We start from the raw sequence: 14,730 nt of genomic DNA on the forward strand, positions 1-14,730 counted from the left end.
GAGCGCAGTCCGGGCAGTGCACTCATCATCCGGCCTTCCCACCGCATCCACACGGAACTGACTGCAGTCCGGCTCAGCGCCGCTGGGCGGTGTTTGGCCCGTGACACCTATGAACGAAACACGTTTCTTAAAGTCCTGTCCTCGCTTCCCGCTCTGCTAAATGGTGAAGGCGTTTACCATCCCGTTTTCAAGCAACTTGTCCGAGGAAGAGAAGAGTTTTCTGTGTTTTCAGCTGCGTGGTTCAATTAACTCGATACACATTTCTGCTTTGCGTTTGTCCTGCTGAGAGTTAAACCAGGTGAATCGATTCCTCTGTGTTTTAACCATTCAGTTTGGCTTTCAGCAAAGCGCCCGTTTTTCTCAGGCAGCTGAGCCCATTGCTGTGCTGGGTGGAAAGCAGGCCTATTTTCACACAATTAAAACACCCTGCAAAGCTCAGAAGGCTCAAATGGAAAAATGGCCTTCTGTTTTCCTCCCCTCAGGAGCAGAGCTATGCTGAGAATGTTCGAGCAGAGAATAGCCATATTCAAAGCTTCGCTCCAGATGTCTTCAAAATCGTACTGTAGGTCACATTAGTTAAAGCATCAACAAACATTTGTGACTGACGTAGCTACTTCAAATAGGCTCGTGCCTCCGTCAGCACTGCTCAGACTGGAACAGGCTGAGAGAAAGCAGAATCAGAATGAAGCAGTTGCTTGTGTTTATCTTCCTCCTGGCCCTCATGACCGCCTTTGCAGGTAGGAGTCTATATAAAATAAACCCGTGCATGGATGTGATTACGGAGTAAGAGATGCAGAACACATTGTCATAATATTAGTGCTTTGTATTTTAGGATCTTCATATTTCAGTTTTAATACTTAACTTTTTATACATTGCAGGCGTTCCATGATCTGACTTGGAACAAGTGAGCTATTGTATCAGATGTTTTACTCTCTGAGTGCACACTGCAGTCATTTATTCTGAAACCAAAACACTATTTTACGAGCTTATAATTTTAATATTATTTCACCAAACTCTCCTTTGCTTTACATAGAGAAATAATCTTGAAAAGTAAAGCGAAACAGAAAAGAATCGGAAGAGTTACTAACATTAGTGATTAGATGGTGCTGTTGTATTTGTTCAGTTTAGGCAGTAACATTAATATGTAGGATTTGTTACATGCTGGTAGGACCAGACTATAGAAAGCACAAGTATAAAAATGGTTTAAAATTCCACTCGTATCTCCTGGAATGCAGTATCCCCTGGGAGGGGGCTGTAATGAAAGAACACTTTGTATATAGACAAAAATAAAGTTTGGAGACATTTCTTTTTACAACTGACAGATAAAACATTAACTTCATGGTAATTTCATAACTAGCTGCTGCTTTTCCATCCGTAGACGCTTCACCAATTTTGGCTGAGAAAGAAGCCAAACAGATTCTGAGAACTCGTCGTGAAGACAGACAAAGAAAAGCTGGTTTCCCCGATGAGCCAATGAGGGTGATTTATGGCATTTACTTTTACATTGCATTTATTAACAAAAAAATAAATAGGGAGGGGGGAGTGCTTAATATTAGATCTGTACAGGTAAAATTCCAGAGAGTAAGTTATGGATATCACCTACTTAAGCAGCCGAGTTCTTCTGTGAAATATTAAAAAACTCTGTTGCATTCCTTCAGTTCGTGTCAGGTAGCATTTTGTAAGTGCTGAACACTGCTCAGGACATGTACAGTGCAGAAATTATGTATCACAAATGCGGGTTAGATTATTGAGAAGCAGTGGCTTTTCATTTATAGAAATGTGGAGTTCATCAGGTTGTTCCTGAGAAATGAAATAACAGGAAATGTCTTCTGCTTCCAGCACGTTCTGCACTCAAGGCAGAAAGGAGGTGCAGGTGTCAGTGGTCAGTGTGGAGGTTGAGGCAGCTCTGCACCAGCTTTTAATTCACTTACTTTCATTTGCTTTTTTATGACTGCTACAGCAGTATATGACATTGTAGAGATTTGCTGCTAGCTTAATGCAGCAGCATTCTTTTCGTGTGTAATATTTACATTTATTGATCTCTAACCCAAATTACAACAAAAGGAACATGAAAGAATTAGGAACCTTCTGTTTTGCATGCTTCAAGAAGATCTAACATACAGTTCTGCACTTCTTGAGTATTACTTAAGGTATTTTAAAATTAGTACCTACTTTGTTCCAAGGTAAATAAACCGAGCTAAAATTATATGGCTCTGAAGAGGCAAAAGCCACAGAATCCAGAAAGAACACAATAGATTGTGCATATATGAGGAGTACAGGGGCTCAGTTTAGCAAGGTGCTGGACACTTCTGAACTCCATAGGCACAAAGAGCACTACCTACCTTGTAAGGCTGAGCTCAATGCGTGCCAGGCTCGTGGAGACAGCTAGTGGTTTTCTCTTTCTAATGCTTATTGTATCCCAGCCAAAAAGAATCCACCTGGCAGTCCTGACCACACACCACTTCCAACACACACACTTATTTGTCAACTCTGACAGCCACAACAAACCAAAGCTGTCACAAAACTATTGCACCATGCTTGTTAACAATCTTGAACAATTACGACTGTATGACAGCACCAAGAAACCAAAGGGTGCACGCTTCAGGGTTGGGCTGGTTTCCATGCTGTTGTTGAAGGTGCTTTGCAGTTGTTGACGATTGGTGGGAACACATCCCAACCACGCTAATGCTCCATATAACACCATGAATTATACATACATTATGTAGTAAATATCTTAAATATAAAATCAAACAGCAGGAGAGTGAGATCGAGTTAAACTCTGTGTTACAGGAAGTGAAATGAGCTAGGGCTAGAGAAGCATTTGATTACTGATCTCTGCTGCTCTGCCCTGGCCACTTTGCAAACGCTTCTCTGTAAGAAAACCCAAATGTAAGGGTATTTGTTTTGCTCACTGAAAGTCAAGGTTTTCAGTAGAAAATATCCTTCAATAAAACAATCCATCCCTCCTCCCACGTGGAACGTGGAGATTTTCAGTTGTGCATGAAGGGGCACGGCTGCTGTATCCCTGTGCACAATTCTACCCCAGACTCAAAGAGAAAAATTGATTTTGTATGGATTCTTTGTAGCGGAATGAAATTAATGCTGAGATGAACCTGCCTCAGTTCAGCCTTTTTAAGCACAAGCTGTTTGTTGAGGCCAGCTCATGCTGAGCTGAGGAATTTAATTTGCAATTCTTTGTGACACAGTTTGACTTCCACAGTGCTGTTTTACTAAAAAAAGCCATCCAGTTACAGACAGCGAGATCTGCCAGCTTTGATTATTTTAAAATGTCGTTCATGTTATCAACACACTTCAATCTTACTTTAACCAAGGCGCTGCTTTCCATCATGTAGAATCTTTCCAGTCATACAGTCCTGTTCTCTGCAAGTCCATGACGCAGCCCCACTGAGGGACTGGAGCCAGGGCACTTTGCACTGTGAGGAGCACAGAGCACAGCGAGAGGCAGGATGCTCCTGCTTCCTGCTGCCATCCTGCACCGCCCTCTGGGCAGTTCAGAAAGCAGAGAACTGGATAACAGCAGGAATGCTTGGCTTGTGCATTGAGTTTATGCTACAGCTTCAGTTGCTGCATTACCCAGTGTGCTGAGCAATGGGCTATCTGTCTGAAAAAATCCCTCTCTCTCCCTAGGCTTGTAAACCCACATGCATTAGCACTGTAACTGTTTAAAAGCAAACCTTCTTCCTAATGGAGGTCGAGTTTTTGGCACATGACTCATTCAGTTCGACAACTTGTTGCAAACCCTCTAATTCGTATTATTTATATTTTACACACCAGCAGTCAGCACTGATGCAAAGTGGTTACTGGAACCCTGCAGGGTACTGCCACAGATCTGATCTAATCGATTGTCAAAAGAGGCTACAACAAGCCTGCCTCTGAGATTCCTTTTGTAACCCAAGGACCAAAGAGGCTTCTGTGCAGATATGCCAATAAAATACGTGTATGCAGAATTCTTTAATTATGAGTATTTTTACAAAATTCTTGCCCAACACCTTTACTAGTCTGGCTGACACCAATCATTAAGTATTGCTGCGTTATGACAAACTGACTAGAAATCCCATTTCATTACATTTGATAATTTTCAGAGGTAAGTTAATTGTCCTTGTGCAAGCTGTAAAATTGACCTGGTTCATTGGCCTGACATCAGGTCTGAGTGGTTGCATAATTAAATTACGCCTTCTTGTCTTCAAGTAGGAGCACATGCTTTATCTCCAGCGCTTGGAGCAGAGATCAGAAGAGCAGTTCCTGGAACACTGGTTGAACCCACACTGCTTGCCGCACTGCAACCGGGATTTAGTCCATCCAATCTAATGGTCTCGCCTACCCTGTGACTGGTATGTATCCATTTCTTCTACAGTGCATATTTCCTATTTAGAATAAAAAGTAGAGCCACAAGCCAGAAGAGGAGGGAAAGAACTAGTGGCTTGAGAGGCACCTTATGCTGAAATGTGTCTGGCAGTGGAACAGGGCAGTGGCACCAACTGTGTCCCTGTAGTTCTGTTCAGGTTAGTAAACCATTTGATTATACACTGCTGTATGAATATAAGTTGGTAACTGCATAACATGCTTATTAACTTTGCTTGATATTGCTCCTGTTTCTTTCCTGTCCGCTTGTGCTCCATTTCCAGTGCGTCTGTTTAAAGTCTCGTACTCACTTAACTTTCAGTAAGGGCTGTGGCAGGATGAACCTCAGTCTGCACCCTGAGGTATTTGAGATGCAGTCTGACCTGCTAGGAGCGGAGGCTGTTCTGCAGCACCTCAGCTGCAGCAATTTGCTAAGTGCTGATTTTTTAAATGGAACTTTCTGCTTAGTACACGTGCTGGTAAGCATTAACACAGAGCATTTGCATGGGTTATTAGTTCTGTTTGTGATTTTCAACATCAGTGTAATAGACAGAATATTTTCTTTCTTGCCTCCGCTTATCATATACATCATAATGTTCAGTGGGAAAATATAGTCTGAAGCACAGCCCAGAAAGTAAGCATTACTCATAATCCAACTGGTAACAATATGCCACATCCCAACAGAACACTGGGGTTGTTTTGCAGTCATGCTTTCCTTTTTCCTTGTGTGTTTTGTCTGCAGATACACAAACTTCACAAACTGAAGATGTTTTGGGGGAAGACAGATATAAACTTATAAAGTATAAGGATTAATCCTAAACTTTTCTAATTCTTAGTGGCTGTTTGTGACACTGAAAGAGAAGACACCTACATTTGTATATCCTGTATATCTGTATCTGTGTATCTATATATCTCTATATAACAGGATAAGCCTTCCAGCTTACATTCTTCAAACAGACATGCGATTTCTCAGCTGGGATAAGCTTGTTCCCACCATAATGACAATGCTGTATCACTCACAATCAACTTCTTACCATAAAAACTGCAGATTCAGGAGCATACCTTCAAAAGCATTTAAGCAGTAAAATACAAAGATGACATCTGTCAGGGCTGGTGCGATTTGAAAGTTAGAAAGTTCATCTGCTTAAAATTACGCTAGGCATCTATCTGTACCTGTGTGCATCTAAATGCCTTTGAAAACCTGGATACTGGGGCAGACTTCAATGGAGCTATGCTAATCCACAGTAAGCCAAAGGTCTGCAACTTATTTAAAAACAAAACCACAGGATTCCCAGACCTGAGCCCTGGGAGGTAAGTGGGCAGATTTCAAAAAGCCTTTCCAGCTGAGACACAGCTGAAAGCTGGCTCACTTCTATCCTGCTCACAGTGAGGTGAAGAATTAATGTTAGAAAAGTGCTTAAAAGATTTGAAGCCTTTTGTATGTTATTATTCTGGCCAATTTCTCCATGTGTTTTAAGTATATTTTCCTTCTTTTTCCCTGCAGATCTCTTCATGGCTGTGGAAGAAGATACATAGTGTGACTGTGCTGAGGACAAGATTATTACTGCATTGGCTGTGTGCTCCTTGTGGAGCTGAATCTCTTTGCAATAATTACAATCCTTGTGCTATGGCAAAACTTCCAAACATAGGTAGCCAGCCATATTATAGACCAATATACATTTTCCACCTGTAAAGGAAATAGTGACTGCATGCATGAATAAATAAAGACTTTCCTCCAAGTTCTGAGCTACAGGCAAGAATAAATCACTAATGAGTCTAGAGGATGCTTTCTAAGAGGACAGCTTTAGACTGTCTGAAGTAAATGGAACTTAAATGGACTTTGGAGGAAATGTTAATTGTAGTTTTGTAGCTTAAATAACATCATATGAAGACACAACATTTATGCAACGCTGATCTATGTTCAATCACTTGATGAGCACTTTGTGTATAGTTTCATAATAAATGCTTAATTCAAATCCATCTTCAGACGATTCTGTTCTGCTTTGACAATATATGCTAAAATAGATTACTGGAAGTGAGGCTCAGGATTGCAAAGTGATTTCTTTTTGCATTGCAAGCATTTCAGTGTGAGGACTTTCTACGTTCAGCAGGTGGGAGGGAAGGGGCAGTCTAATCACTCTGTGGTTTCACAGCAAATCTTTTCCCACTCCTTTTCATTCTCAGATCAGCCACATGTATCCAGCCATCCCCCTTCTGCCCGTGTGCCTTTCTAACTCATGGCTTGGTACAGAATATCTTGTACAATTAGATGGTAAACAGATGATATCTGCTGAACACCATGAGAAAAGTCTCAACTGCTCTGACCTAACAGTTATGATTTGTAACAGCAATAGAATTAGTTATGGACAGACTCAGCTAACAGCTTAGCTTCACTGCAGTCACACTGAGACCCTAATGACGGGTAGCTAAATTAAAAGCAATCTGATGAAGATAACATTACTGCATCATCAGAGCATTTATTAGGCTCAAATAGCACAACAGTGCTAATACACTTTCCTTCCAGTAAGATGACTCCCTTGGATGACTCCATGGAAATAATTTAAATCTCAAAGCATCAAAGGCTTACTGTCCCCAGCAGTCAAGATAGAATCACAGATTAAATCTGGGAGTGTGACAAAGTGCAATGAGGTTGCTACTGCCTCCATTCATAATACTCTTCATGTCTCTGGATGAAACCTTGGCTCTGATTTCTCTTGCTTAATTAAAAAAATCACAGTGATCCCAGTTGTGCCAATTTCCCCCCACTGAAATTTAAGTACGTCTCTGAAATAACAGGACTCCTACTTACTTACATCCAGTCACAGGTTAGATAATTAGTGGGGTTAAGTGGGAGCTGCTAGGTCTACCTCAGTAACACGGAGCTAATCCTAATGCAAACTGATTCAAGAAGCCACGTCTTCCATTCATACAAAATAATTTTTGTGCCCTGCAAGTAAAACAGAGAAGCACCCTTTAACCCAGCTGAGAGAGTGCCAAAGAAGAAGAGGGCCAGCAGAGTACAGCAGAGTATTGGAAGTTTGCTCAGCACTGGCAAACACTGCAGTCTAAAGAGAAAGAAGGCAAGAATATGAGTACTTCAGGCTTTTTAGACTCTGAAAAAACTCTTACCTTTTTCAGCATAAAAGGTGAACACTGCAGAAACATTATATTTAGTGCTATCTACAGAAATGATGTAATTAAGCTTTTTCCGAAGTCCTTCACTTTGATTTTGTTCTCTTCCTCTATACAGATATTTCCTTTAGAGGCACGCTCTGCTCACAGACATCTGAAGTTGAACAAGTACATTCTGGGAGCAGTTAGGGGTTTATTTTTGCCCATGTCTAAAATCTAGAGGAAAATGATAGACTTCAGTACATGCATGCAAACCATACATGCATGCAAACCATTAGCTTTCCCACTGGGTGAAGGTTTTTGATGATCTGTGCAACAGTAGGCCAATAGAACTGAACAGGACAGCCACAGAGGGCTTAATATAAAGAAAAATAAAGAAGTGTTCTGCAAGCTGTATGCTGGAGATGGGAAAGGTGGCAGAACAGCCGATTTTCAAATGCTTTTACAGAAAAGAACTGCAAGACTTGGGAAGATCTTTCACCTAAGAAAGATAGAGGTGCCATTAGCTTTAATCACTGCCTGTTCCGCATTCACTGCGCCTGCTAACATTGTCACCTCTCATGTGAAGAACTGACCACTAGATGCCAGTGTTTCCGCATACAAACTGCACCGCAGCCCACAGCGGACGTTTGTCCCAAAATATTTTCGCATCCCTCCTTCTCCTCTCCTGTTGTGTTGTTTTTTTTTAACTTCTTTTCTCAAAATATTCAGCTCAGATGACTGAAATTAAAAGTCACCCCTAAGTAGGAGAAAAGGAGACCTTTAGAAAACGGCTATTATTTTTCCCCTTTGGATCCAAGATTGCAGTGGATGTGGATCTTAATGCAGTATCTGCCTGCTTATGTGGGTGCACCCCGTTACATCATAGAAGGAAATGTTTGAAAGTTTCACATGCTAGAGGTGTGGGACTGATTCAAACACAGACAGTGGGATGGGTTCTGTGCCCTGGCAGAAGTTCTTCACTCGCAGAGTGGATCCCATTTGATCAGCCTTCAGTAGCCCCAGACTGAAAGCTGCAGACTCACTGCATGGTAACAGCATCTCCCTTTGTGGCATGACATTATCTTGCAACATTTATTATCTCTAGTAGCTTAGGAGACTATGTGTTAGGTGCTGTACAAACCAGCACTGAAAAATCAGTCTGTGCCCAGAGTCTGTGTCTGAAATGTATCACCCCTCTATAAACAGGGTGGATAAATAATATCAACTGTAATTTAAGTATGCAACAATTCAGGGAGAAGAAAAGGCTGTGAGTTTGGAATGCATTGCTTTCTTCAGCAAGGCTGAGATGGAAAGACTTACTCAAAAACCTGATCAATACGACATGAAGTAGCTATCATATTGCCACTAACAACGTGGCAGTTCAACTCATGGTTTATTTCTAGCAGACTGCCTTGCCTTTCAGAGAACATGCATCAGAGGTACTTAATTACTAAGACTGGAATTCCCAGAAATGCCACTGAAAGCAAATCAATCACTTCCTTCACTCAAAATCCACTTTGACAGTGGTGAAGGTAACACAGAATGCAAAATGCAATTTGTCTGTTTGTAGTTTAGATGATACATGGAGGCCAAACAGGTCAGTATACTCTTCTATCTACAATGACAGAACTGCTTCCCTCCAGTATTTCTGAAATGTGAACATGAAGGAGTGAAGGACAGCAAATGCAGATGACAACCTCAAATCAAATCGTGTGTATGAAAATGCTTCCCTGCAAAACCTTCTTTTTCTCTTTTTTCTTTTTGTTTTACAACTAGTTAGAGCCTTGTTTTGCATGTCAGAATCTGGTTTGGAATGAAGGCTTCTGTTTCTCTGTCTTAATGAAGGAATACAAAAACAAATTCTGAAACTGGGGGGAAATTGGATTGATCGAATGCAATCACTGCAGTAGGAATCTAGCTTAGTTTCTCAGTAAAAAAAAACAATTTTTAAATGACTAAAGAGATCAGATTGGACATCAGAAGGTTATCTGAGCCTTTTATGGCCTACAAAGGGTAGAAAATCTTGTGAGAACCGTATGTCTTGAGATTTCTGGTATGTGATTAGAATTGCTGAGCGATATGTCTCCTTTCTGGCATTTTAATCCTTTTTCAGGTCTGGGAGGAGAGATGTGCACTAAAGTGAATAACAGTAAAAAGCAGAAAAGCTTTAATGAACTTGGAGCTCATACAACCACCCTTATTCTAGCAAATATTCAATCCAGTGCAGTGCAGGCTTGAGGCGAAACCAAAAGCCTGAATCATCAGTGCTACTCCAAATCCTAAGCTCATCTCAGTACTTCCTGCTTTCATTTTTGTTTTCTTTTTTTTGTTCCAGGACATTTCAATGACTGTTGGCCAGCTGAAGTACAGTTTTTCCAGATTTGAGGGTATTTGGCTCTAAGGATTCATTTAGACATTAATCTTTTTGCACAATCATACAACATGAGAATCCTACATGTAACTATTCATCTGAGTGAGCCAACCTTAAACACAGGAGATCTTCGACCCAAGACAGAGCAAGAGGGGCATAATGTTGCTTAATTTTGGATTTTTCAGAATAAAGAGAAACCAGTGAGTGGCTCCAAAAATGTATTCAGCAACGTGCTCCAAATGTTCAGAATATAGTTGGCTTAGAGCTTTGCCCTCGAGCTGTCTTGGTGGGACTCAGATTATCTGCCTATAAAAATGAGACCAGAATCCAGCCCACAGAATGCCTGGACACCAACAGAGCCCAGTGCAATCAGGATACGCCTCTGTATGCTTCCTGTAGACTGCACAGGAATAGTTTCATGGTCAGCAATATACCTTAAGCAGATGAGAAGAATTATTGACACATAATTACTTGCAGGATAAGAGTCTGTCCTGGTTATTTGAGATTATAGGCCTAGTATAGATGATTTATTCAATTCACCTAGCAGACTGTTCGTGTTTTGGTAGGACAGTTTCACTCTTGGCCAAAAACAAGCCTAAGAGAGAAAGCCCTATTCCTGAGGGTTCTCACAGCCTCTGTTGAGCTGCAGAATGAGGCACAGCTTCAACTGCAGAATGATGGGTTGAAGTGCAGAACGATGCTACTCCCTGTTCAGAAGAAAATGCACCAAGCAGTATCCATAAGATGGCTCTAACCTCACCGGGGTCTGGGGGTGATCAGTCACAGGTGATTTACTCAATCAGGGCTTGCTGTGTGTAGAAAAAGAGGCAAGCATGAAAGCTAAGTCTTAGCAGTAATAGGAATGGATCAGGTACAAATAAAGCATGCTTAAAATTATAATGAGCAAGGATAGGACTGACCTGCTTGTTCTAGGTCAGGATTCATGTCATCCTGAAGTAGGTTCTCAGAACAGGCATTCTACTGGGGCCCGTTTCTTTTCATTGATTATGGATGGCCCTGAAGCCTAAAAAATTGTAACTGCATTTTATCAAAAATTATCTTCAACAGTTATGCTGGAACAGTAATTGTGTAGCACCAGCATGGCTATTTTTATGCTGAGGCACTTACTCCCAGTACTTTGAACATCAAAGGGTGAAGAACACCCAACCCCAATGAAGTTCTGCAGCATCTTTGCTCAGAAATACCTGGAGAGGCAGGTGGTGTCCCTGGAACTCTAGGGAGGGAAAATCTTCATGCTCTCATCATAGAGCATTAACAAAACTTTCCTGTACAAATAAATCCTGTCTAGGATGTTGCAGACCCTTTGCAGCACATGGTTTGGCCTCCCTTTTTCTGGCAGAAGAGCAGAGCTCTCCCTCCTTTTTCTGGTAGAGCGGTACAAGTTTTATCTCAGATGCACAAAGATTCAGGGCTCTGAAATTCAGTCCAACAGCATGGCCTTCAACTCCATTACTTTAGATCAGACTGTGCTGGGAAGCAACGAAGCTTTTGGAGCAGTGCTGGTGATCTACCAACAGGACAAGAAGGGTTTACATCCTACTGCTATGCTCCCATTATCAAGACATGCTGTACAAACCTATATGTAATTAGCAGGGCACTTTTTTTCCTCACAAAGAATCTGATAAAGGTTCTGGAAAATACAACTGTGCAAGAGGAAAACTAACACTAAGCAACAGCAACAAGAGCAGCAACAAAAATAGTTTTATCCTCAGTTTATTAGTGCCATGGCACACACAGATTAGCTGTTTCTGTAGTCGTGGAAGGATACTATTATGATAAATTTATAGGTCCAATGGAAGACTCTTTAATTTAGGAAATGACAAGGCATCTGTGGCCAACCTGTACAAAATTTACTCCTTTATACCTTAGTTACATGCCACTGAGTATTTACTGAGCCTGCAGATATATTTACCATTCGTGCAGCATCCCAAACCATCAAGGAGCACTACTCCGAGTCAGATGTGTTGGAATCCACGCCTTTCTACAACTGCCATGACTTAAAAAATACCTTTCAAAATGTTACGTTCACAAAGCAGAATCTTCTTGGAATCAATGGACAGGTGATCAAGGTTAAATGAGGATGGACATCTGCACAGCAAACAAGGGTTTCAGGATTCATACTCATTCGCACACCAGCTAGACCTGTGGCCAAGTGCTATGTAAGGAATACTGTTCATGACAATCCTGTGCAGCTGTAAATCTGGTTTGTTTCTAGTCAAGTTCTTTTACACTGCAATCACTGCATTATTCTATACTATCTACTACTATTTTAGGCTACGGCCATACTGCAACATTGTATGAATCACATTTCAAGTAGGTCAAAGCAGAGGAAACTCTCAGACAGCAAAAATACCACAATTCAAAATAATCAGAGACCTTAGGCTTGAAAAATAAATCACTGTAGATATAATTAGAAAATAAATATCCAGGGCTTCATTCTGTAAATCATGAGTACATCTCACCCATGGAAGTCATCCAGTGAATTCCAACCTTCCACAGGAGTGAAGTTGCTACGGTGCGTGGTACTCAAATATTTTCTTCTGTTGTCACTAAATACAGTTTTGGTAACTCGTAAATATACTCACTTCCTTGCTAACACGGAAGGGGCCAGCAGGCTGTCATTAAGGGCACTGTCTGGGATGGACTGAACTGCTACCAGCCATCTCCTACTTCCAAGGCTTGTGACATTCCCTGTTTTTTCCAGTGCTGATATTTCTGGGCGCTGTGAAGGAGGGCTGGGCTGCAGGCAGTGGGACAGCATGGCAGGCTGTGGCTGGATGCAGGCAGCCCTGCTGGCCACACATTCTTCAGCTGTGAAAACCATAACTGCAGTCTCATAGACAGCACATCTACAACAAACTTCATATCAAAGCAAGAGCGAAACAAAGTAATAAATGAAGTAGATTTATATTTATGCTTGATGTTTATGTTTATACAAATATGTATGGACACAGATTTTTTTTATGTAGTTTAAGTTATAGTAACTAAGCTTACATTTAAGCTGTGAATGGATCTGAATGCATTTCAGCACTCCAGATGCAGAATCTGAAGTTTTTGAGAACACTGTCTGCCCAGAGTAATTTGTTTTTGAGTCCTGAATATTTGGTGCATTTCAGCGTTACATCAAGTTTTGTTAACACAAATCTATAGCTCTGGAGGGGATTTGGCAGACGGTCGATATCTGCTGGTTTAGATAAGAGCCGTAGCAGAAGCAAAATCTTTCTTTTTTATTTTTTCCCCTCCTTCTTCCCTATTTACCATTTGATGCTTTAGAGCTGCTCAGGGAAAGGGAGAAAAATGTTTTCTATTTCATACTGCACAGCTGTTGCACTGCTGGAGGAAAACAGTTTAAATATTAATATGGCTTAGAGAGCTAAAAGTATTTCTTAAGAGGCACTTCAATACAATGATTTTCGGCAAAGTGAACAGCCACAAAAATAGAGTCAACAACCCAAATCCCACCAGTAAGCCAATGTATTTATTTGTTAGTGTGTGCCTGCAGAACTCATCGTGTGTGGCTGCAACAGATACAGCTGTCCAGCCCAACCTGAGTACAGAATAGCTCGTGTGTGCAATAGTTTACAATGATCTCTAGAGTCAGAAAACCTTCCTGTTCCCACCTGAAGCTTTAAGATTGAATTGGATTATCTCAGTTCTTTTAGAACATGACTCTTGAAATTAAACAAGACAAGGAAATAAATGAAATGACACCAAAGGTACTTTTTCCTTATCTGTTGCTCAAATTTAAGCCCATGTATCTCTCATTTATTCTCTTTGCTCCTCTGCTAACTCTGTTTTGAAAGGGATGCTCACAGAACACTATCGGTGGAAAAGGACCACAAGGATCCTAGCTGTGTACCAGCTTGTGCTGTTGCTGGTAATTTCCCTTTCTCTGTTTTAATTTCATTTCCTGAAATGCCTAAGATTCTCTGCTAAAACTCAAGTCCTACTATGGCAAGCAGAGTTCAAACATCTCCCCACGCAACGTGGTGACACGTTCTGCAGGCAAACGGACTGATTTTAGACTGCAGTGGCTGTACTCACCCAGCTGTGACAGGGTTAGGCTGCAAACTATTGTCGTGGTTACTGAAAATCTAGCTCAGCATTTACCATAACGTTAGCATTCTGACATCGTTTGCTGCATTTGCATCGTGACCAGATGTCACTGCCCACAAACCTCTGCTGATCTCCTGTGCTATCACACAAACACTGCGTGCCGCTGCTTTGATTGTTACTGGCCTGAGGTACTCAGGAACTATAAATACATCACCTCTGATCTCCTTAGATTTTGAGGGTGGAATAAGGGACTGCGTGATCTGAGCACAAATAAAATACCTTAATTTGGCTTAAATTAGCAGTAAGAGTTTTCATTTAACTGAAAAGCTCCATAAATGGCATGTTCTTATTTACAGTTACAGTTTCAAAAGGACCTGAAGCTAAAATTGAAGATGTAATGCATCCAAAAATGCAAGCTCACATTAAAGAAGTGTGTGTGCCACTCAATTAATGGGCACCCAGTCTCCCCAAACCCAGAAGAAGGCAGTCTGCGTGTGTGCGGACATGGAAAATTGCTCCACCAAGGTTTATGTAAGAAAAATAGAATCCACTATTCTAAAAGAAGTGTCATAAAGTTTGATGTGCATTTCAAAATGTGTGCCTATTTCAAAAGCATTTTGGAACAGATATTCTCTCCTGCTCTGATGAGACAGAAATGTCTTTGCTTCCAGCTTCAGTGCCTACTCAAGGGGAGAAAAAAAAGGAATTACGCTTTCTGGCAGGAGTTAGGGAGTTAGGGCTGGAAACAGAAGACCTTTGGTTGTGGTGTGATTGAATCAGGTGAGGCCAGCAGGGACAAACAGGCT

The 14,730-nt window shown here is 41.2% G+C and overlaps 1 protein-coding gene across 1 annotated transcript; it reads left to right on the forward strand.

Annotated features, from left to right (window-relative positions):
* Positions 1 to 618: 618 nt before the first annotated feature.
* Positions 619 to 6,287, forward strand: C18H17orf67 (chromosome 18 C17orf67 homolog). Its single transcript, XM_048965134.1, has 4 exons — positions 619 to 737; positions 1,379 to 1,479; positions 4,213 to 4,352; positions 5,867 to 6,287. Exons 1-3 carry the CDS (start codon positions 683 to 685, stop codon positions 4,327 to 4,329), a joined length of 273 nt encoding a protein of 90 aa, XP_048821091.1. The 5' UTR covers positions 619 to 682; the 3' UTR covers positions 4,330 to 4,352; positions 5,867 to 6,287.
* The last annotated feature ends 8,443 nt before the right edge of the window (positions 6,288 to 14,730 follow it).

The sequence above is a fragment of the Lagopus muta genome, chromosome 18 (genome assembly GCF_023343835.1).
Source record: "Lagopus muta isolate bLagMut1 chromosome 18, bLagMut1 primary, whole genome shotgun sequence".
In the NCBI taxonomy this organism is placed as follows: Eukaryota; Metazoa; Chordata; class Aves; order Galliformes; family Phasianidae; genus Lagopus; species Lagopus muta.